The following is a 22011-nucleotide window of genomic DNA, read 5'->3' on the forward strand; positions in this document are numbered from 1 at the left end:
TTTTGGGCTTTGAATAATCCACTAATGCCAAAAATCCCCAAATTTGAAAAATAATGAGTTAATTTTGCTATAAATTGATTAACAATGTTAATGTGCTTATAACTCGTACACACCTGTATCTTTATATGTACATGTGCTGTTTCATACCTAAGAAAGTCTGAATATGGACCACTGCTGCCATCTCGTGGTGAGTCTCGGTATTGCCGGATAATCCAGAGAGCTCTACACTGTCTGGATTCTTATATTCAGGCTAATTTAAGCGACCTGTCTTAAAATCTTTGAATTTGTAGCACAAGAGCACAATAAGTAGGCAGCACTTTGGTATTAAAACTATGACTTTTTGAGGAACTAATATAATATAATATAATATAATATAATATAATATAATATAATATAATATAATATAATATAATATAATATAATATAATATAATATGCCTATATTATATTTAATCATATAGATAGTATAACATTCCCCTAAGCTAAAATGACCCATTTATTTATTTTATTTATTTGAAACAACAACAGTTAAGTCATTTGACAACACCAAACATTACAGATGTACACATTTAACTGCAGTATTATTTCCAAATGTTTCTAATTTCCAAGAAATGCAAAAACAGAAGGATCAATAAGAAATGTCATGTTGTGTAATCTATGAAAACCTAATCTAATCAGCTTAAAGACATTTCTTAATAAACTGCTGAATTAAAAAAAATAAATACATACATACATACATAAATAAAAATGTTCATTTCGTCTAGCCATGAGAACTGATTAGGAAAAAGATTAGCATCTCTCCAGTACGTTTTAAATCTCTTGAACATTAGACTACTAAAACTCCTACTAGATTCCTGGTCTTACTGCTCATGATAGATAGATAGATAGATAGATAGATAGATAGATAGATAGATAGATAGACAGACAGACATGGAGTGTGATGTTATAATAATTTCCACTCTTCTGGGAAGGCTTTCCGCTAGATGTTGGAGCGTGGCTGTGGGGATTTGTGTTCATTCAGCCACAGCAGCATTAGTCAGCTCAGACACTGATGTTGGTGAGGAGGTCTGCGGTGCAGTCAGTGTTCCAGTTCATCCCAAAGGTGTTCAGTGGGGTTGAGGTCAGGGCTCTGTGCAGGCCACTTGAGTTGTTCCACATCGACATTAGCAAACCATGTCTTCATGGAGCTCACTTTGTGCACATGGGCATTGTCATGATGAAACAGGGCCTCTTAGTTCCAGTGAAGGGAAATTATAAAGCTACAACATACAAAGACATTGTAGACAACTGTGTGATTCCAGCAGGGTTAGGGTCTGGGTATGAGAAGGCCCACATATGAGTGTGATAGTCAGTTATCTACATACTTTTGGCGATATATTGTATCTCTAGAGCTGATCCTGAATGCAGGAGCCAGGCTTGTCTTCAGTCCCCTGAAGGCTGAAGATCATTCATGTTACTTTGCAGCTACATTCCTTCCACTGAATTCCTGAAGCTGCCCTCATTAAAGTTAAAACCCTGCTTGCCTGCAAAGACAAAACACAGACCAGCTCCTTATACACGATACCAGTAGACAATAGCATGGCCCACGGCCTGACTCACCTCCCATAAAGACACAAGGAAGACAAGCATCCGGACTTTTTTCTGCTGCACCCAGGTGGTGGAGTAAACTCCAGGTGGTGGAGTAACCAGCCCAAGCTACTTCAGATGCAGATTAAATACCTATATCATTAATAAGCACAAACATGAACAGCAATTGTGCACTTAGAAATGAACCTTCATCTCACATTCTTGCGTATTTGCACGTTACATAGTCCTGTGTACCATGTTAATGTACTGGCCTGATGAAACAATATTTTGTTCCAAGTTATATGGAGAAATGACAATAAAATCTACTAGTCTTTATTTATCTGCTTATGAGCCCTTTTTCTGCTTGTTAATATCTTTAGTTCTAGTGTAAAGATTTTCTTTCCAAATAAATGACACTTCTGTAAGTTGCTCTGGACAAGTTTGGATAAGAGTCTCGGTGTCCTCTGCCCCACTCTCTCTCTCTCTCTCTCTCTCTCTCTCTCTCTTACACACACACACACACACACACACACACACAATCTTTCAAATGTGCTAAAGTTCAGACGAGTTAGACTTTATTACATTATTTGTCCTGGTCCTTCATCTGTCCCCTCCACATGTCCTTTCATTGGTGCAGTGCATCAGCAGAAGTGCACAACATAAATCTGTCCACACGAGGGAGCAGTTGGATAAGACAAGCCCTCATCAGGCCCTCACAGTGTTTGCTCAAGCATGATCAATTACAACTCAGTTAAACACAGATTCACTATGCAAACACTGCGTGCTACTTCACACCACACACACACACACACACACACACACACACGAACAATGTTCCACTTCCGATGTGAATATTGTTTATTATAAACTGGATGAGTAATTAATTTTTTAGGCTCTCGTTGTAGAAACCTCAAAAATTAGGTCAAAAATCTTGCACACACCTTTATGTCCATCAGTAAACACACACACATGCATTCTGTACAGATAGTGGATGTGGTAAAAGGTACATGTGGTACACAAAGTGCTTCTCTGTTCATCTTCTCCTTAACATCCCCTACATGAGGTTAAATACTGTACAAACAAACTATTATAAATAAATAATGAAAGAAAGAAAGAATTGTTGAGCGCAAAGGCTACTTCTAGGAAACACTGCTTTGGTGTATTTTAACTCTGGATAGAAATAAGAAAGCGAGCTAAAATATGGAAATAATACACACATTCCACAGCATGCACGCTGAAATACAGAATGTGGTCATTAGTTTAATAACTGATCTTGTATTGTTCATGCAGATATTTAAGATTTGTATTTATCACGGTTTACCATAATATAGCATTACACTACATTTAAAACAATATTCTTTAGATATTCTAACAATATTTCATTAAGAATGACACGTGATTTGTTGAAGTAACCCTCTTTTAAAGCAGCTACGATAATATCGTCGAATATCGCGATGTGATTACTGGACCGTATCAGTCCAAACGTCATCAATCTATTTCCAAACTACAGACAGGAATAAACTAATAAACTCTACTCCTGAAATGTGCAAATGAGAATAGATTCATAAGGTGGAGAATACATAATTTTTTTATATAAACCATTGTCTTTCCAGTCACAAAATCTATCAGCTCAAGAATTGAATTATACAACAATATCACAGATAGGTGTAAAGACTTTCCTTTAAAGTGCACTTCCCCCATCTACTACTGCCATAACTACTGCAATAACAACTGCACAAACTACTGCAAGAACTCCTGCAAGAACTCCTGCACAAACTACTCCAATAACTCCTGCAAGAACTACTGCACAAACTACTCCAATAACTCCTGCAAGAACTACTGCACAAACTACTCCAATAACTCCTGCAAGAACTCCTGCAATAAATACTGCAATAACTCTTGCAATAACTCCTGCAAGAACTCCTGCAATAAATACTGCAATAACTCTTGCAATAACTCCTGTAAGAACTACTGCACAAACCATTGCAATAACTACTGCAGTAATTCCTGCAATAACTCCTGCAATAACAACTGCACAAACTACTCCAGTAACTCCTGCAATAACTACTGCACAAACTACTCCAGTAACTCCTGCAATAACTACTGCACAAACTACTCCAGTAACTCCTGCAAGAACTCCTGCAATAAATACTGCGCAAACTATTGCAATAACTCCTGCAATAATTCCTGCAATAACTCCTGCAATAACTCCTGCAATAACTCCTGCAATAACTCCTGCAATAACTACTGTAATAACTCCTGCAATAACTCCTGCAATAACTCCTGCAATAACTCCTGCAATAACTCCTGCAATAACTCCTGCAATAACTACTGTAATAACTCCTGCAATAACTCCTGCAATAACGCTGGGAGGGAAAACTGAATGTAGCACATTTATAATACAGATTAAAGAAAGTAGATTTGTTTCATATATCTTCGAATTTAAATGCTATTGATGGTTTTAATGACACTAAATAAATAAATAGATAAGTAAATAAATAAAAACGAATCACTCAAACCTCTTATATGAGTATATAATATGAGCCTAATCATTTTACTTCTTCATGTCTGAAAACTCTAATAAGCAGAGCTTTTACATAAGCTCCAGATTAATATAAAGGAACAGTGTCGTGCCTCGGAGATCATTACACGTCACACTTTATTAATTTGCATTTATTGCCATGGTTTATATACCAGGTCATTTTAGGAAATTTTATAGCATTGTTAATCGACATTTGTGCCTATTCCTCAAAACGGTGGATAAAGACCTCTAATAATAGCATTAAAAAACAAACAAGCAAACGAATAAATAATGAATCATCTCCTGCGGGATATTTACAGAACCTAAATATATATCCAATAAGTTCATCCTGCACTATATTGGTGAGCATGTTGGTCTAGAAAAGAGAAAACAAAACGAATAATCGGGAAAAAGTAAATATATCTGTACGCACCTGTTTGACTGATGGACTGCTTTTTTATTTACTGTCGAAAAGCAACAACAACAACAGCAATAATAATAATAATAATAATAATAATAATAATAATAAACGGCATTCATTATTATTATTATTATTAATATTATTATTTTAACATCACTTCTCAGCTTAGGTGTCGAAAAATTATATTTAAAAAAATGAAGATAAAAATAAAAAAGATACATTTATTAAAATGAAATGATGTAAATTTTGCGAATGGATATGATTTATTTGCAAAAAAGCTTCCAGCATTTGGTCTATTCTTTTCCAGATTTTCTTGCAGATTAAAATTATGCTGACAAACATACTTTAACAAAATACATACATATATATATATATATATATATATATATATATATATATATATATATATATATATATATATATATAAATGATGGCTAACATTCGGCTTGTAAATATGCAAAAAAAAAAAAAAAAAAAAAAAAAAAAAAAAGCCTACAATCTTGAAGCACTTATAGCTCATTTGAATGGAAGTCCTTCAGCAGATATGTTTTATATTAAGTCTTCTAGTGGTCGTCTATGCACAAAGAACTGTACAGTGCATATTTTAACATTATTATTTATTAATATATTTACATAGTTTTAGTTTAGTTTAGTTTAGTTTAGTTTTAGTTTAAGCAGTAGTTAAATAAAATGAAATGAATTAAATAAATGGAATATTGAAAATTATATTAAAACGTCTTATTTATTTATTTATTTGCTTGCTTGTTTGTTTACTTATTTGTTTGTTTTCTGTGTAGTTCCACTTTCTGTCAGAGGGAGGCAAGAACCTGACAACTAAACAACTTTATTTTCTCTTTACACATTTGACATATCTCTGCTTCGCTTTCCGTGCAGTAAAAACGTCACGATGCGGTTAAACGTCGGTTCCATTTTAAACAATTAACACTGGCCGTGTTCCTTATTTCCAGCAGAAGGACCGCGTTCTCATGGACCACGCATGCGCACTCTGCACTCATCTTCTCAGACTACAGCGCTTACCACGAATGCACGACAAGGTTTCAGGCTGCGCATGCGTGGTTTATATGAGCGTGACCTCTGCGTTAACTCTCTGCATTATAGAGTTAATGTACAGCCTGATTCGATTAAAAACAAAAACCCAGAGCATGTAGATATGCTAGATCTTACACTTAGTATTTGTATAGCTTCAGAGCTTTTTGTTCTTGGGTTAAATGGTTATTAACAACTTTGATGACCATTTTTAATAAGAGCAAAAAGATTATAACCAGTTTATCAAAATGTTGACTCATAAATAAGAAAAGAATGACCAAGATGCCTTCTCTGGAAGAAGAAAAAGAAGTTCATCACTTACAGATGATGCCTAATGACCAATGCATGTGCTTCTCTTTTTTTCCTTTGGGAAAAAATCTTTTGAGCTGGTAAATACCCAGTGGCTGTCCCTGCTGCTGCTGCTGCTGCATTAACCTATGTTTTTGGAGCAGCATGTGTGCAAAAGGAGGTGTGATGAGCTTAAGCTAAAGGGAGGAGTTTAATCCATGCAAACACACACCGGCCGTTGTGCTGGGAGATGTGTGCAGTTCCTCTGTACTCTCATTAACGTTTCAGTGGAAAGTGGAGGTCAGATTTAACCAGGAGACAAGAAGAAGCTGCTTTTCCAATGTGGACAAGGTCAGAGTAGAGAGGGAACACCGTCAAGTCTCTACAAATGGGTAAGTGTGTTTTATATTCTATCCAACATGTGGAGATGAAAATGAAAATAATCACAAGATAATGACTTTATATTAGATTAGACTCTTTACAGCAGACAAAGTGCAAGTCGTTAAGAATAATTTCATGTCTACTAGCAATATTATTTTATGCCCAAACATGCTACACGTTCTGGTCTATATAGTGAAAGAGACATGCTTACAGGGCTCGCATACACACATTTTAGTCTTTTTTTTTTTTTTTTTTTTTTTTTTTTTTTGTTACACAGCAGAAAATTAGCTTGGTGTTGAATCAGCACCTATAATATAACACTTGCATTTGTATTTGTCCAGAAAAATGAAAATAACTCTACAATAACTGACTTATTTAATAAAATAAAGTGGAGATTTTTGTGCTATGTAGTCTTACATTAAAAACATGACGTCTTGCAAATAACTGATGCCTTCATTTTTTGTCATCCACGTGAAGGTAGAATGGAGATGAATTATTACTGTTAGTGCATAGTATTATTATAGTTATTCTACTAATTTACAAAATAATAACCTGCAGTATAGAAGGCATTCACGAATTATTCATACTAGACCTATAGTATAGTACATTAATACTCTAGTCATCTACAGTATCAGCATTTCTATATGAAGTATTAGGCCTACGTGGAGTTTATTATTATTATTATTATTATTATTATTATTATTATTATCATCATTATTATTATTATTATTATTATTATTATGATTACAGAGCAGCCGTCGTACGGTGAGGTGAATCAGCTGGGCGGTGTGTTTGTGAACGGGCGGCCTCTTCCCAACGCCATCCGCGTGCGCATCGTGGAGCTCGCGCAGCTCGGTATTCGCCCGTGCGACATCAGCCGCCAGCTGCGCGTCTCTCACGGCTGCGTGAGCAAGATCCTGGCGCGCTACCACGAGACGGGCTCCGTGCTGCCGGGCGCCATCGGTGGCAGCAAGCCGCGCGTGACCACACCCAACGTGGTGAAAAGCATACGGGAGTATAAGCGCGCGGACCCGGGCATGTTCGCGTGGGAGATCCGGGACCGGCTGCTGGCCGACGGTGTGTGCGACAAATACAACGTGCCGTCGGTGAGCTCTATCAGTCGCATTTTGAGGAATAAGATTGGGAACCTGTCGCAGCCCGGACAGCACGAGACCGGCGGCGGCGTTAAACCTCCCGCCCCGCCGATTCCTTACAGTCCGGTGTGTGCTTACTCCTACCCCAACACCATCTCACCTACCGGCGCCAAGCTCGGCGGCCCTCCCGGCGTCGGGGTCGGTCTGTCCCGGGCCTGGCCTTCAGTGCACACCGTCAGCAACATCTTAGGGATACGAGCTTTCATGGACCCCTCAGGTCAGTTAACCAGCTGCTTCTTTTCTTTCTTCATTTTTTAAGCAGGTAATAAACCCTGAGACCGGGGACTTGTTTACATTAAAAAACTAGACAAATGCAGAATGCAGAAAATCTAAAGACACATAAAAAAATTTAAGAAATACAAAATGACAAACAAATACAAAAGAAATGCACAAGAAATACAAAAAGAATATAAAAAAATTAAGAAAAATAGAAAACGTGTACTAAAAAAAGTATATAAAAAGTTCAAAATATATATACATATATAAACATATATATAAATAAACTAATGAAATTGTGATTGTCAACAATAAAAAGTGAAAATATAAAATAAATATAAAATGTTCTTTAAAAGTTTTTTGTTCATAAATAGTTGTATGTTGCTGTAGGATATATATGTGTGTGTGTGTGTGTGTGTGTGTGTGTGTGTGTATGTATGTATGTATGTATATATATATATATATATATATATATATATATATATATATATATATATATGTATGTATATATATATATATATATATATATATATATATATATATATATATATATATATATATATATTATTATTATTATTATTATTATTATTATTATTATTATTATTACTATAGGATGGCTCGAGTCTTCTATAGTAATGTAAGAAGGAAGTGTGTTAAGGTGTTATTGGGGACTGTGCCATAGCAAATATCAGACAGTATAGAAGAGGTGTGTAGGATGGTGTGTTACTGTAATATGGGTCAGTGAGCAAATGAGTATGACCTGGTCATATGGTTTAAAGTGAGAATTGATCATGTGTACTTTACACCATACTGAAACTGTAGAAGTGTGATAAGTGTATGAGAGTGTGTGTTAGGTGTTTTAATCAGTGTGTTAAGATAATGTGGGCCAGTGGCATGGATAATCACAGGAGCACTGTGTAGCTGATACTGGAGAGTGTGTTAGGTGATCACTGACAGTCTAATGGGTATTAGGGAAAGAGTGTTAGGAGTAAGCCTAATCGACAGTGTGTTAGGTAGATGGGGGAGTGTATTAGGTAATAAGGGAACGTGTTAGGAATTTGACAGCATGTTTAAATATATAGTTAGATGATATAGAACATTAACTACGATCGTTCCGTCTAAGTAATTAATGAATATAGTCTTTAAAATCAATATAGCTATTAAAAGTAAATGAGAGGATATTTGGGATAGAAATTCCCCTAGGAGTGTGTGTGTGTGTGTATGTGTGGGTGTATATGCGTGTGTTTTGTGTGTGTTTTGTGTGTGTGTGTGTGTGTGTGTATGTGTGTGTGGTGCCCTGCAATATACTAGCGCTGTATTCCCACCTCATGCCCAGTGCTCCAGAGGACAGGCTCCGGATCCAAAGCGACCAGGATACATCGCTTACTGACGATGAATGAATAAATGTTAGTTAGTTAGTTAGTTAGTGGGACAGTGTGTTAGGTAACACAGGACAGTGTGTTAGGTAACACAGGACAGTGTGTTAGGTAACACAGGACAGTGGGAGTGTGTTAGCTAGCCTACGTAGACAGTGCGTTACAGTAAATTTGGACATATGTCCCGCTTACAAAACATTTTATTTTGTTATTATTTATTTTCATAATTGTTTTTTTTTTTCATCTAAGCCTAGTCTAGCCTGGTTACATTGCTCTCTTCGATTAATAAAAGAAAACATCAGAAGGCGTCAAAACTGAAGGGAACAAAAGGCCCTGTGGCCCTGGATTTATCTGATATGAAATAATAACCCATACCCATTCACCCTTTACGCTTTAGTCTTTAGGCTTATCTCCTCATCATAATAATCAATAAAGGATTCATGGAATTGTTCCGTAGGATAAATATCATTTATTTGTCGTATTTGTCCAATTTTCTGCAAATTATGCAATAATCAATGCAATCAATGTAATAACTGTAATAAATTGTATTACAAATAATACACTTAATAAGAGTAACAACAACTATAAAATCTCTTTTTGACATTATTATTATTATTATTATTATTATTATTATTATTATTATTATTATATACAAAAAACAATAAAAATCGTAGTTAAACAAACAAATAAATAAGTATTATGTTATATATTTGAATTAAGAAATCTATCAGAAATGGAAAATAAAAAATAAACATTTATAGTAGCTTCAATATCCATAAGATGAGCCATCTGAATGACCTTCATTAATCTTATAAATGACTTTACTTAGGCTATATTATAAATAATATCTTAGCGCATTAATTACTGTTTTTCTGATATTCTACTGACAGCCTAGTCTATATTAATGTACATCAACTTTTGCTTTTTTTTCCTATTTTTATTTTAGCAGTAGCACATATGTGTATCTTTATTAGTCCTATTTGTTGTTGTTGTCGCTTCAATAGTTGGCCTTTGAAAACATGAATTAATAAGGAAAAGTTCAGAATAATGCACTTGAACTGTGCACACATTGCAGGCTGCATGTTATTGAAATGAAAGAGTGTGTTGATTCTCTCTGTAGCCATCGCTGGACCGGAGGGATATCAGCAGAAAATGGAGGAGTGGCCATGTATGAACAGAACTTCATTTCCCTCCCATGCGGTTAATGGCATTGACAGATCCCCTATAGACACGGATATTAAATACAATCAGGTAATTCAGGCATTTGACTATGTGTTCTATCTGTTTATGCTTTTTTAGTTTGATTGTAATGTTAAGTAGGTGAGCAAACAGATCCACAGTGAAGCCAATCTCACTGCAAATTTGTAAGAATTACGAGTTATACACTCTTTAGGGAAAAGGATTAAACGCAGAATGGTGGCTGTAAAACTCGGAAACTGACTGTATTGGTGTAGAAATTTTCCTGTGAGAAAGAGCTCCAGAGAGAAACATTTTAGAAAGCTACAAGAACTACTTTTATCTGAGAGTGTTGATTTGTAAGAAAAGCCATGCATGTTAATCCTGACACTGTACCTTAATGGTGAAGTGGTATAAACTGGGAGGGATGAAAATGATAAAATCATAACAAAGTAAGAAAAAAAAAAAAAATAACAACAAACTTTAAAAATATTTTCTTCTGATGTTGCTGGTAAAAGCATGATTTCAGTCTAACTTTGAAATTTGTGATTCAAACTCTCTTAAATTCTAGGAATTGGTTTTATTGAAAAAAAAAAAAAAAGAAAAAATGCTATAATCTGCTGAATTTTTCTATAATTCTTGGAACAGAATGAAGGCTATACCCAAGAGTATAAAGTGAGATGTAGACATGACACCCTCACGTTGTGATGAACTCTGTACTGTAGATTTGGCTCAGGACCTATATACATGTCATGACAGTCTTGGTGTTAATTAATCACAAATGTCTAGTACTTGTTAATTCAGTAAATGTTAATCCAGATTCATTCAGATCCAGAGTTTTGGGTTGTGGTGGAAATTAAAATGGTATATTCGCATATTTGGTGTTTCTTTGTCCTCATGTGAGCCATGATACCAGTTATTGTTGAAGTGTAGTAGTAAAAAACGAAGGTTTGATTAGTGGAAAACCAGGATGATTGCTAATCTAGTAGACTTGTTTAAAGATAATCTCATGCCCTCTCTCTACACATTACTAGCTCTAGCACCATTTTGCTTTTCCTTAACCCAGATGGTTGCTTTGCTAGTAGTGTAGGGTGTTAGTCCTTACATTGCTGAACCTGTTATTCGTTTTACCTTCTAACCTACATTCATGATCACTCGAAGCCTTTTTTTTTATTTCTATACTCAAACTAATGGTGTATTCGTGTCTCTGACAGTCTCCCTCGAGTCTTAGTGGATATATGCCCCCCTGCCCCTATTCTTCCCCCAGTCAGTGCGGGGTGTACGGGGGTAATTATGGGCATCACTGGCAGCCTCAGGGAACAGGCCTGGCGCACAACGACTCACACCTTCACACTGCCATGAACTTCAAACCTCCATCAGATGGTGAGTTCTTATACTTACTGGCTTGTTTGGATCCTATGCACGGCTGTTCAGTACTTTGGTGCTAAATGTGCGTTTAATGTTGCTGGATTATTGCGTCCTGGGGTTCATTCAGCAGGAGAATCGTGCCTGTGCCACACCTACGCTTCTGGCGTTTAAGATGGAAGCATGTTGTCAAAAAAATACTGCGCCGTTGTTAGCTCAGTGTGTGTTTATTTTAGACAAACGGGGATGAAATAAAAGACGCATTTATTTCTCTAAATCTCCCCCTCTTTTGGTTTGCAGTGGCAGACAGAAAACCTCCAAGTCCTCTGATTAAGCAGCAGCAGCAGCATGAGGCACTGAGCAGCGTTCACAGCCTGGCCTTACCCACCTCAGCCTCATAAACACGCACACAAAGACAGTGCAAATACACGCATCTGCTCTTGTCCTCTTTTAAATAGTAAGTAAAACTGTGCCCTAAATGTTCAGTGAAACTCTCAATTGGAAAAACAAACACGAGCGCAGATTATTGTATCACTTATTAAAAGCCAATGCGCGCAATCCTCTTCTCCTGCAGTGACAGAAGAGCTCCATGACACTGGTCACCTCACTCATTTATATTGGTATTACAGGGGAAAAAAGCAAGCATGTACATTATTTAACTGATATTCTTTCAGCCAAGTTAGAAATATTCACAATATTGATTTTTTTGGGAAAATACCAAAATGCGTAATTGGAGCTAGGCATGTACTTCAGTGTATATTAATGTTTAAGATACTTGAAAACGCAACAAAACATTAGGTAACTTTATATATATATAACTATATATATATATTGCCCTGTAATAGAAGTCTGACATTTTGTCTTTTGTCTATTGGACCAGAAGTAGAATTGTTAGAGTGTGGACATGTCTGTCAAACCCTCTGTAGATGCAGCATTATTTACACAGTTGTCAAATTGGGCTCCAACCACCCTGTATTGTTATTTCTAAAAAAAAACATTGGGATTTCAGAAATGAACAATGAGCCTGCAGCTATAATTTAAGTTGCTTTTGTTGCTTATTCTTGATGTCTTCATTTTTCACTAGCAAACGTGACATTTTAAATTTGCAGTCTGTGCTGAATGATATTGAATTGGTGAGGATTTCAAACATTTGGCTCAATTTAACACGGTACCCCTGATTTCTGTCTCCATCAGAGGGAAATTTCAGGATATCATCAAAAAGTGGGTGATTATACTAGTCTGTACTCGTCTAACTTTACTGGTATAGGAGGTTTGAAATGGTTTAAATCGGTTATTAATTTAATTTTCATAGCTGGAACTGTGGACCACAGGTGATTTCTGCAATATTTGCAGTCAGTTTTGTTTCTTTGGACATTGTAATGACATTTAATTTTATAATAACATAAAATGAAAATGAATGATAAATATTAAAAATACAATGAAATTGCTGTTAATGAATATGGTAAATGTATGACAGCCTATGTGTTGTGAATATGAATCTTTTTTTTTTTTAATTAAGTATAGAATAAAACATAATTATACATACCTAATGTTAATAATTGTAGGCTGAATAGAGAAATGTAGTGATCAAGGTGAAACGTTTTTATTGTGATGGCTACAAGGAAATCCTAGTTATATATTATTTATAGTCAAAATTCATCTGTGTCTAATAAATGCATGTTCAAAAGAAATGGACTTTTGTGTGCGGTTTTTTTTTCCACTCAGAAATTATTCACAGAAAAAAAGCTTCTATATTTTTATAACTACGGTGGTGCCACTTCTCATTTAAAGAAGTCATTTTCTATTTCTACTAAAATTATTATAAAAATCATTTAGGCAAATAAAAGTATTTTATGCAGTACAAATAGACTAATATTTAGTATAAATTTTAAGATTTAAGATGTTATAATAAGAACAAAAGTTTAAGATACGATAGCTTACCTTTCTTTTTCATGTGCATGATAAACTTTCAGATCAAAATGATCACACAATTAAAATTTTGATTTAAGTGATATATAAATAAAAAAATATATCTTTGGGAGTTAACAGAAAAAAAAAATATATATATATATATATGTGTGTGTGTGTGTGTGTGTGTGTGTGTGTGTATTAATATAAAATGTTATAAATCGCAAAAATCTTATAATAATAATAATAATAATAATAATAATAATAATAATAATCTGTTCCACAATTTATTTATTTGTTTGTTTGTTTGTATGCGTTTTTGCAGAGAAATGGATTTTAGCAGAGGCTTGCAATGATCGGTTGTTTTATTATGTTTGTCTAACTACTTTATTTAAGTAGTTAACTAGTTTATTAGTTGATCTGAATGTGGAAATTTGGGAACTTCATGCCGTGCACGCGTCGCGGATCCTTTTCCCAAACGCGGCGCTCATATCGCGCTGGAGAAACTCTGGATCTCTTCGATTATGAAGAGATACGAAATAAGAATGAGTTGTTCCACAAACAGCCATGCAATTGTTTTTACACACAGAGAGGAATGAGGAGAGGAGAGCCTTAATAGTGAGAACACACGCACATACACTGGCACGCAGGCGCGCGCTCACACGCACTCTCAAACTGCGCGGGAGTTCAGTGGAAGAACATAAATACAGACACAGTGTAGGCTGGCTTCATTTAGCAAGTATGATAAGAAGCCTTTAATTAGGCTTAATCACCAACTTTAATCTTGCTATGGTCTCGGCTTTACACAGAACACACACTCCTAGCAGAAATGAACAATAATGTAAAATTCAGAGCAATTAACAGAAATTAAACATAGAAATTAAATGAACAGAAATAAAACATAGAATTAAATAGAACGATTTGGAATTTTGAATTAATATTAATTTAGTTTATATAATTAAATAAATATAGTAGAATTCGGTATATAAATAATCTGACATACATTTATATATACATAGAAAAACACATATAAAACATAGATTTTGTACAATAAAGTGAACAAAGTGTATAGAACAAAATATATGTGATGTATATGCAATATACAATGCAATATATGTGACATTATTGAATTACTGGTAATATTTCCCTTACTAGGTGTAACCTTTGGGTTTGGCCTAAACCTTATAACCATTAGTGAAATTCCACAAGACTACCAACAGTTCATATATCAGAATATGACATGAAAAACATTTCAGACTCAGTGATTGCGTTTGTTGACCTGCACAGGAGGAAGTAAGTCTTCAAGCTCTATTCTTCAGGCTCTCAAAGGTCAACTGTGTGTTTGTTCTGACACTCTGGTAGCCTATAGCTAATGGGAGGTGTAAACTGATCCAAGAGTAAACAGCTCTAGCTGAACTGGGACATGCCATCACATGGCAAAGAAAGCCCAGGTAAATAATGACCTCTAAATAGGAAACAGCACAAGGGCTTGTGACCCAGGCAGATTGTGCTACTTTTGCGTCACAGCGTAAATAACTGCTGAGATGCTAAGACTGCAGAGCATGATTTGAAACACCTTATAACATATAACATATTATGAGATGGTGTGTTACTAGTTTGTCCTTTATGTCACCCACAATGTATAAAATTATGTATATTTAAAATTAGATTGCAGCATTTGCTGCATTCTTTAAGAAACAGGGGTTGGGGGCAGGAGCTGAAACACCCTCTGGAAAATGTTTAGTGTTGAACATGTGATCAGCAAGTGTTATTGCATCATAACAAATAAGACATGCATGAGTTTGCCTGAATTGTTTTGATTTTTCATGCAATTTTCATGCATGTAACTTTCTAAGAGTGTAGGTGCGCTCTTTTTCTTGGAAGAACCATGACATTTTAAAAAAACATATTTTCAAAACAAGTACTGAGTGACTTTAAAATCTAGCTAGGAGTCACTGTCACGACCTGGCACACCATTTTTATATTTCATATTTTTCATATCGTGCTTCATTTAGAACAATGCACAAATTATTAATACATATAATTAATACACATAATTTTTAAAGCTCAATCTAAAAAAACAACTCATTCAAGAAAATTCGAGGTTGATTTCTTGTCTAGCTCGTGTTCTTACAAGACTGTCAGTCATTTAGAAATGCTAGAAAATAAAGGACCGCTTCTAATAAAACCTGATATTTACATGTTTCCATACATTGTAGTTTAATTGTTTAATGTATAATCATAATGCACTGCTAGTGTGTGTGTATGTGTGTGTGTGTGTGTGTGTTTTATAATACAGAGAAATGAAAAAATCATTAATGAACACTCAGGTGATTGTGTAATGGAATGAAAGCATGAAGCATGAAGAAATGAAAGCATGAAGTAATCTGTAATATATAGACTATATGGCCAAAAGTATGTGGACACCTGACCATAACACCTATATGTAGGTCTTCCCCAAACTGCCACTGTACTTCAAATGTGGAAATACATAATTGTATAGAATGTCTTTTCTGTAGCATTAATATTTAACTGAAACTAAGGGGCAGAGTCCAAACCTGCTCCAGCATGATAATGCTCCTGTGCACAGAGCAAAGCTTCATGAAGACCTGAATTGCCAAGTTTGATGTGGAAGAACCTGAGTGTCCTGCACAGAGTCCAACCTCAACCCCACTGAACACCTTTGGGATAAAGTAGAACAGTAACTATGCGGCAAGTCTGGCCTGGCATCAGTTCCTAACCTCTTGTTCTCTTGTGGCTGAATGAGCACAAATCCCAACAGCTACAATCCAAAATCTAGTGAAAAACCTTCTCAGAAATATGGAGGCTTTTATAGCAGCAAAAGGGGGAAATAACTCCATATTAATGCCCATGCTTTAAGAAAGAGATGTTCAGTGGTCAGCTGTCCACATACTTTTGGCCATGTAGTGTAGCCAGAGATCATATTTGTGCATTCTATCGGACTCCAAACTCTCAGGCTCATACAAACCACTAATTAACTGATTAGCAGAAATTCTATTAGCTAGAAACTGCATAGACTGTAGTAATGTAGATTTACGACATTTTCTTTTCTAGCTGCTCTGATCACCGGTCACCAGGGGTGTGAGGCAGAGACTGTTTAGTCGTGGCTGGTTTACATAACACACTGATTATATAGCACATGTTAAATAACATGTTGCCTAGTACTCTTCCTATAGTGATGAAAAGTCAGTAAAGTCATCATTACAATCACATTTAATTGGCTTCCTGCTGCTCTGCTGAGAAACAGGATTAATCAGTCAGGATCGATTTGAGAGCTATTAACCAGCTACACGCTGAGATGAAGTGCTGGAGATTTACTGCAGGAAACAGAACGAGATCTGGTTTTATGAGATACATCATTCTGCCTTTTACTAGCATATTATTTAATCATCTTCAATGAAACCGTCATTAAGTCTTTTTTTATTTCAAACACCTATTAAATTTATCAGTATGACAAGATTGATTGATGGTGGATCATACCTTAAAATAAAGAAAAGAAAATTTCTGAATGTCAACTCAGCTTCTTCTATTCTCTGGCATCCACCCAAAATCCATGAGCATGTCACATTTATCAGTTAAATTGTACTGATCATGTGGTGAATTTATTTAGCATATTTCCTCATCCCTTTATGTAAATAATTCCTGGCTATACCAGGGTTGGTCACACAGTATCTATGCACACTGGTGCAAACCACATTTTTATTAGAAGGTTTATATTTTCTTAAATCACACTCTGCAGCAGAAACATTTTGACACTGTCTTGCATGCCTGTTTTCACTTAATGACTAAATAATTATTATTTTTCCTGTTACACTCCAACCCTCAGTTGAATTCAGTTCAATTCTACACAAATTCCACACCAGTTAGGATTTCAGCAATGGATTTAAAGAGCAGGTTCTTACTTTTTTTGAAAGCCTTGATCTCCTTAATGCCAGTTTTGTATCAAACAGGTTTCATGTGTGTTGGTCTGAAATAGAGCTGTCATTTTTACACCCAGTAATGATTAATGATCAGCAGTAGAACAAGCTGGCAGCACCTCAGCAAGGATGATGTGTCAGCGACAGACAGGTTAATTGTGGGGTATTACAGCATACATGCTGTTTGTGTTATTGTTGATTGTTCCTTACACCTTTGAGTTCGTACGTGTTTAATCATAGCCAATTCAGACATGATTAAATGTAACAGACAGTGTCATTCCCGGATGTGTGGACACAGTGTGTCAGACGGAGTGGAGCAGACCGCAGGCGCCGTGTGATACACAACAGACAGAGCGTGAAACCACAGGGCCATTTCTCCACCCTCACCGCTCGTCCTGTGGATTGAACTATCATACACACATGCACTTTCACTTTCCCACATAAATGTACTTAAATCTGTAGAACTTTCGGCTTGGAGGATAATTTCTACTCCTACACCAATGAGGACATCACACTAAACTCTCTTTCGTATTGGGCAATGGTTTAAATAAGCCAGAATCTCACACATGAAAGCATAAATGTGCATGGTGCAAAAATGTCTACAGACAACGCTAGGTGAGGGAAAAGCTCAGCTCTTATCCTGTATTGGAGTTCTGAAGCATAAAGACAACAAAATGCATTTTACTTACAGCTGTACAGAAGCAGGTTTCTCCAGTGCAACTTGACTCAATCCAACTTAACTAATGTAGCTAGCTAATGCACTTCATTTAAAATCAACTAGCTAACTAAAAGCTTAAGTGGATGAACATGCATATATATATATATATAAGTGGCAACATAAACCAGGAAATATAAACAGAGCTAAATAAATATTCTGTGAGGTCCCTGATTGATTACTGTTAAGGAGGTTATTAAAACTGTAAAATAATAAGCTGGACTAGAATGAACACATTATCGAGAAGCATGGTTAGATGATCTAATCAAATCAGGTTCTTTCTTTTTCTTTAAAAAAAATTTTTTTTCTTCAAAATATACATTTCATTTTAATATTTTAGTGGTAGAAATAACCAGCTGGCTATTTTCTTCTATTTGTTTCCTGTATTCAAAACTAGGACACAGTGGTTATGTCAGCTAACTTTTATAGTATTTAGGTGACTTTTGAGTGAAATTGTCTCCTTTAAATGGAAATGTGGTGACATAAAGAGCGTACAGCCACAAAACCAGGTTGTTAGAAAAGGGTCAGTAAGGTCAATTAATACACAGGACAATAAATACACAGAACATGGGCTGTAAACTGTAAACTATGTGATAGTGTAGCAGCAATAGGTATATTTGTAGCAGCAATAAGTATAGCGTTCCATAAAGTGTCTGATGCAGCTTTATCAAGTGCATATTGAGCCCTACTGTGTTAGGTGTTTGACTAGCCCAGGTAAGATTTGGGAGGCAGCAGGGTGTTAGATAATCTGATTGTCTCAGGGTAGAAACTGCTGCGGAGGCTGCTGGTGGTGGCATGGATGCCCCTGTACCTTCTGCCAGATGGCAGGAGGGTGAAGAGCCTGTGGGATGGGTGTGAGGGGTCGTCCTGCTGGTGGATTTGTGGATGCAGCGGTTGTTGTGCCAGTGCCCTTATAATCTGATAATCAGATCCCACGCAAAATCAGTACGTTTCAAGCAATCGAGCGTGATGTAGCTGGATTTGGTTTAATGCTGTATCGTAAAAATGAAGTCATATAAAAAGGTATGAATGTAATCCTGTTAGTAGTCCATTTTCTTACGCATAGTGAATAGTTATGAATTTGCAAGCAGCAGACCATGCTGTTTGTCATTCATGCCCTCATTTGGACTTTCTCTCCCACATAAAACATTTGTATGTCACGCAGAACACGCACCACTCAAGATGTTTTTCTACTACCACTAGAAGCTGTTTTCTAAACATTTAACATAAAACATATAAAACATATACAGCACGTGACAGTGCAATACAATATACAAGCATGTGATATTTTCTGCATTAATGAAGGAACTTAGGGGAAAAGCAGGGCAGTTGTCTTGCCTACATGAACCTGAGTGGCAGGTGTGTGTGTGAGTGCGTGTGTGTGTGTGTGTGTGGGTGTGGGTGTGGGTGGGTGAGGAGGGCAGGTAGAGTTAGTTGGAAGAGCTGTCAACAGATGACAGGCCATCTATTCAATTCATGTTTATCACATTGTTCAATCCTTAAAGGTCAGTTCTATGTGATGCAGAGGGCAGGACAACACGTTAACCTATACTGAACATTTAATTTTTTTAATTACAATTAGCTAAATAATATGTGGTCCTGAGTGTGAGCAGAAAACACGAAATGGTATAACAATGCCATTGCCAATAAGAGACAGTGGAATAACTATAGAGATGAAATTAACATAAAGAATAATCAAAGTTTATCCTGGTAATAAATGCTCCCTTAATTCAACGTGAATGTGGCCTAAACCCTGACAACAGGAGGCTAGACAAGTGACTACATTCTTTTCAAACAGCATTACTCAAAAAGTGAACACTTCATCTGAATGAAAATAAAGTTGATTTCTGTGTAAATGAATTCAATAGAAATGAACTGTTTTGTGTTTGAAGGAAACAGCAAAGTGCATGTGGGTGCATCTTGGATAAACCTGGCGTGACTAAACGCAGCGTTCCAGCTTAATGCATGAGTTCTCGACAGGTTTGCAGCAACTGACACACACACACACACACACACACACACATATATTATGTATATTACTATCCTTGTGAGGACCTTCCAATGACTTTCTATAATGCAGTTTATTAATGCTATGCCTACACGCAAATCTAAATTTAATCTAAATCTTGGAAACCTTTTGTCTCTTTTAGATTTTTTGTTTTGCACAAAATGTCTAAACATTTGGTTCTTACTAAGATATAAACACACACACACACACACACACACACACAGAGCACTAATGACTAAGAGCCAAAAGTCTGACGACATAACGAAAAAGTTTCACAATTACTATACCTTAGTAGTGTGTGGTTACATTACATTATATTTCCATTAAAAAATTATTTCAGTAGACTGGTGTGTCATCCATGGTGTATTCTGGATCCACTGCAACTCTGACCAGAAAAAAGCGGTAACTAAAGATGCATGAATAAACGAATAAAATATTGTAATGGATCAGTGTCTGTCTCCACTGTTATTTTTGTCTTTCTTTGTTTCTTTGCATAAAGTATCTTAGTAAGGTGTTGGACCACTTTGCGTCATCAGAATAGCTTCAGTGCTCCTTGGGAGTATACACGTTTCTGGACCTGTACTGGAAGAATGAACACCATTCTTCCAAAAGATTGGATGGTGAGCAGGAAATGATGTAAGCTATCATCTGTTTTATGAATGTAGCTCATTTGTGGTTATTTAATAATTGAATATGTCACACATTTGTATACATACAGTATAGAGAATAAGCTAACAATTACTAAAACAATTCATTCTTCTGCATTTAAAGTGAATTCATTTGAAAATAAATTTGCAAATGTAAGCATATATACACTTGCTTCTGGCTAGTGACAGTAGGCCTATAGACAGGTGGCTAAATTTGGAAAATGACTATTAACAGTGGCTAATGATCTATATAGTTAAGCTTAGGCCCTGTGCATAACATAAAATATATAGCATGTAATGTGTAATATAACAAGAAATCTTTTACTGGAATCAACATTTATTCCATATCAGTAACAGAGTGTTTGATTTCTCATGCGGTCAGAAGTTCGTGGATGAAATTACAACCCACATGGCGGTTTGGAAACGTTACACAGGCAACAGTAATCATAGTAAGGATTATTTTATAGGCATAGGCAATGTCAAAACAAGTTGGTGTCAGCAAACAAGTCAGCGAGAAGGAAGTTTGCTTTATTTACATACAAATACAGAAGATTTTTTCCAAGATAGCTAACTCAACGAGTCAGTCACATGAGCTCAGATCAGCTTCCTCCTCATCCTCCGTACTGACTTCTCACTGACCTTTTGGGAGTGTTTGACTAGCTCAGCAGCTGTTTCAGATGCTCAGCAGCTGCCATCACGACCAAGTCAGACTAGTTTTTCCTCCACATTGACATCAGGAAGTCTCACGTCCCTTTGTTCACTTGGCTCTTCTCCCTTGTGTGTAGAAAGAAAGAGAAGAAAAAGTGAGGAGGCTAAAATGACTGAGACGTTCAGCTCATTGATCTCGCCGTGGTGAATGCTGCTGAAAGAGTTGTGCAAATGCCGCTGCCAGTTGATAACATCTTTATTGAATAGCTGCATGTTGCTGACTGATTGTCGTCATCCAGAGCTGCGAGAGAGTTCAAGTCCTGACGGCAATCTCAAATTCCATCTCGAGCTGCTGGTTCTCTGGCAAAATGCTCAACTCAGGTGGCCAATATAGAATAGTTTCAGAGCACCACCCAGGTTTTGTGTGTGTGTGTGTGTGTGTGTGTGTGAGAGTGCATGTGTGTGTGTGAGTGTGCACGCCCAAATGACCCTGGTTCATTTGATTTGTATATAGATTATTCGATCGTTAGCAGTGTTTAACAATAGTCATTGAAAGTCATTGAAAGTTGTCTCCGAAGATCTTTTTGGGACGTGTGCAAAAGTGTGTTTTATACAAATGACAGGGAAGTGTGTTAGA

General features: G+C 36.1%; 1 protein-coding gene and 1 long non-coding RNA gene across 3 annotated transcripts; one reads left to right on the plus strand and one right to left on the minus strand.

The window, feature by feature from the left end:
• Window positions 1-494: 494 nt before the first annotated feature.
• On the minus strand, window positions 495-5985 carry LOC113531851 (uncharacterized). 2 transcript variants are annotated; one of them, XR_008305301.1, is made up of 3 exons: window positions 5877-5985; window positions 1364-1522; window positions 495-1258 (listed from the first exon to the last, which is right to left on the minus strand). It is a non-coding gene; the product is annotated as an uncharacterized LOC113531851 (long non-coding RNA). The 2 variants fall into 2 exon arrangements; XR_003403298.3 differs by having other exon boundaries at window positions 1364-1718; window positions 5877-5973.
• Window positions 5986-6081: 96 nt separating this feature from the next.
• Window positions 6082-13219, plus strand: pax1b (paired box 1b). The gene is made up of 5 exons (XM_026922655.3): window positions 6082-6234; window positions 6974-7594; window positions 10090-10220; window positions 11360-11528; window positions 11811-13219. The coding sequence occupies exons 1-5, from the start codon at window positions 6231-6233 to the stop codon at window positions 11909-11911; spliced, it is 1026 nt and encodes a 341-aa protein (XP_026778456.1). The 5' UTR covers window positions 6082-6230; the 3' UTR covers window positions 11912-13219.
• Window positions 13220-22011: the final 8792 nt, after the last annotated feature.

Source organism: Pangasianodon hypophthalmus, chromosome 19 (genome assembly GCF_027358585.1).
Source record: "Pangasianodon hypophthalmus isolate fPanHyp1 chromosome 19, fPanHyp1.pri, whole genome shotgun sequence".
NCBI lineage: Eukaryota > Metazoa > Chordata > Actinopteri > Siluriformes > Pangasiidae > Pangasianodon > Pangasianodon hypophthalmus.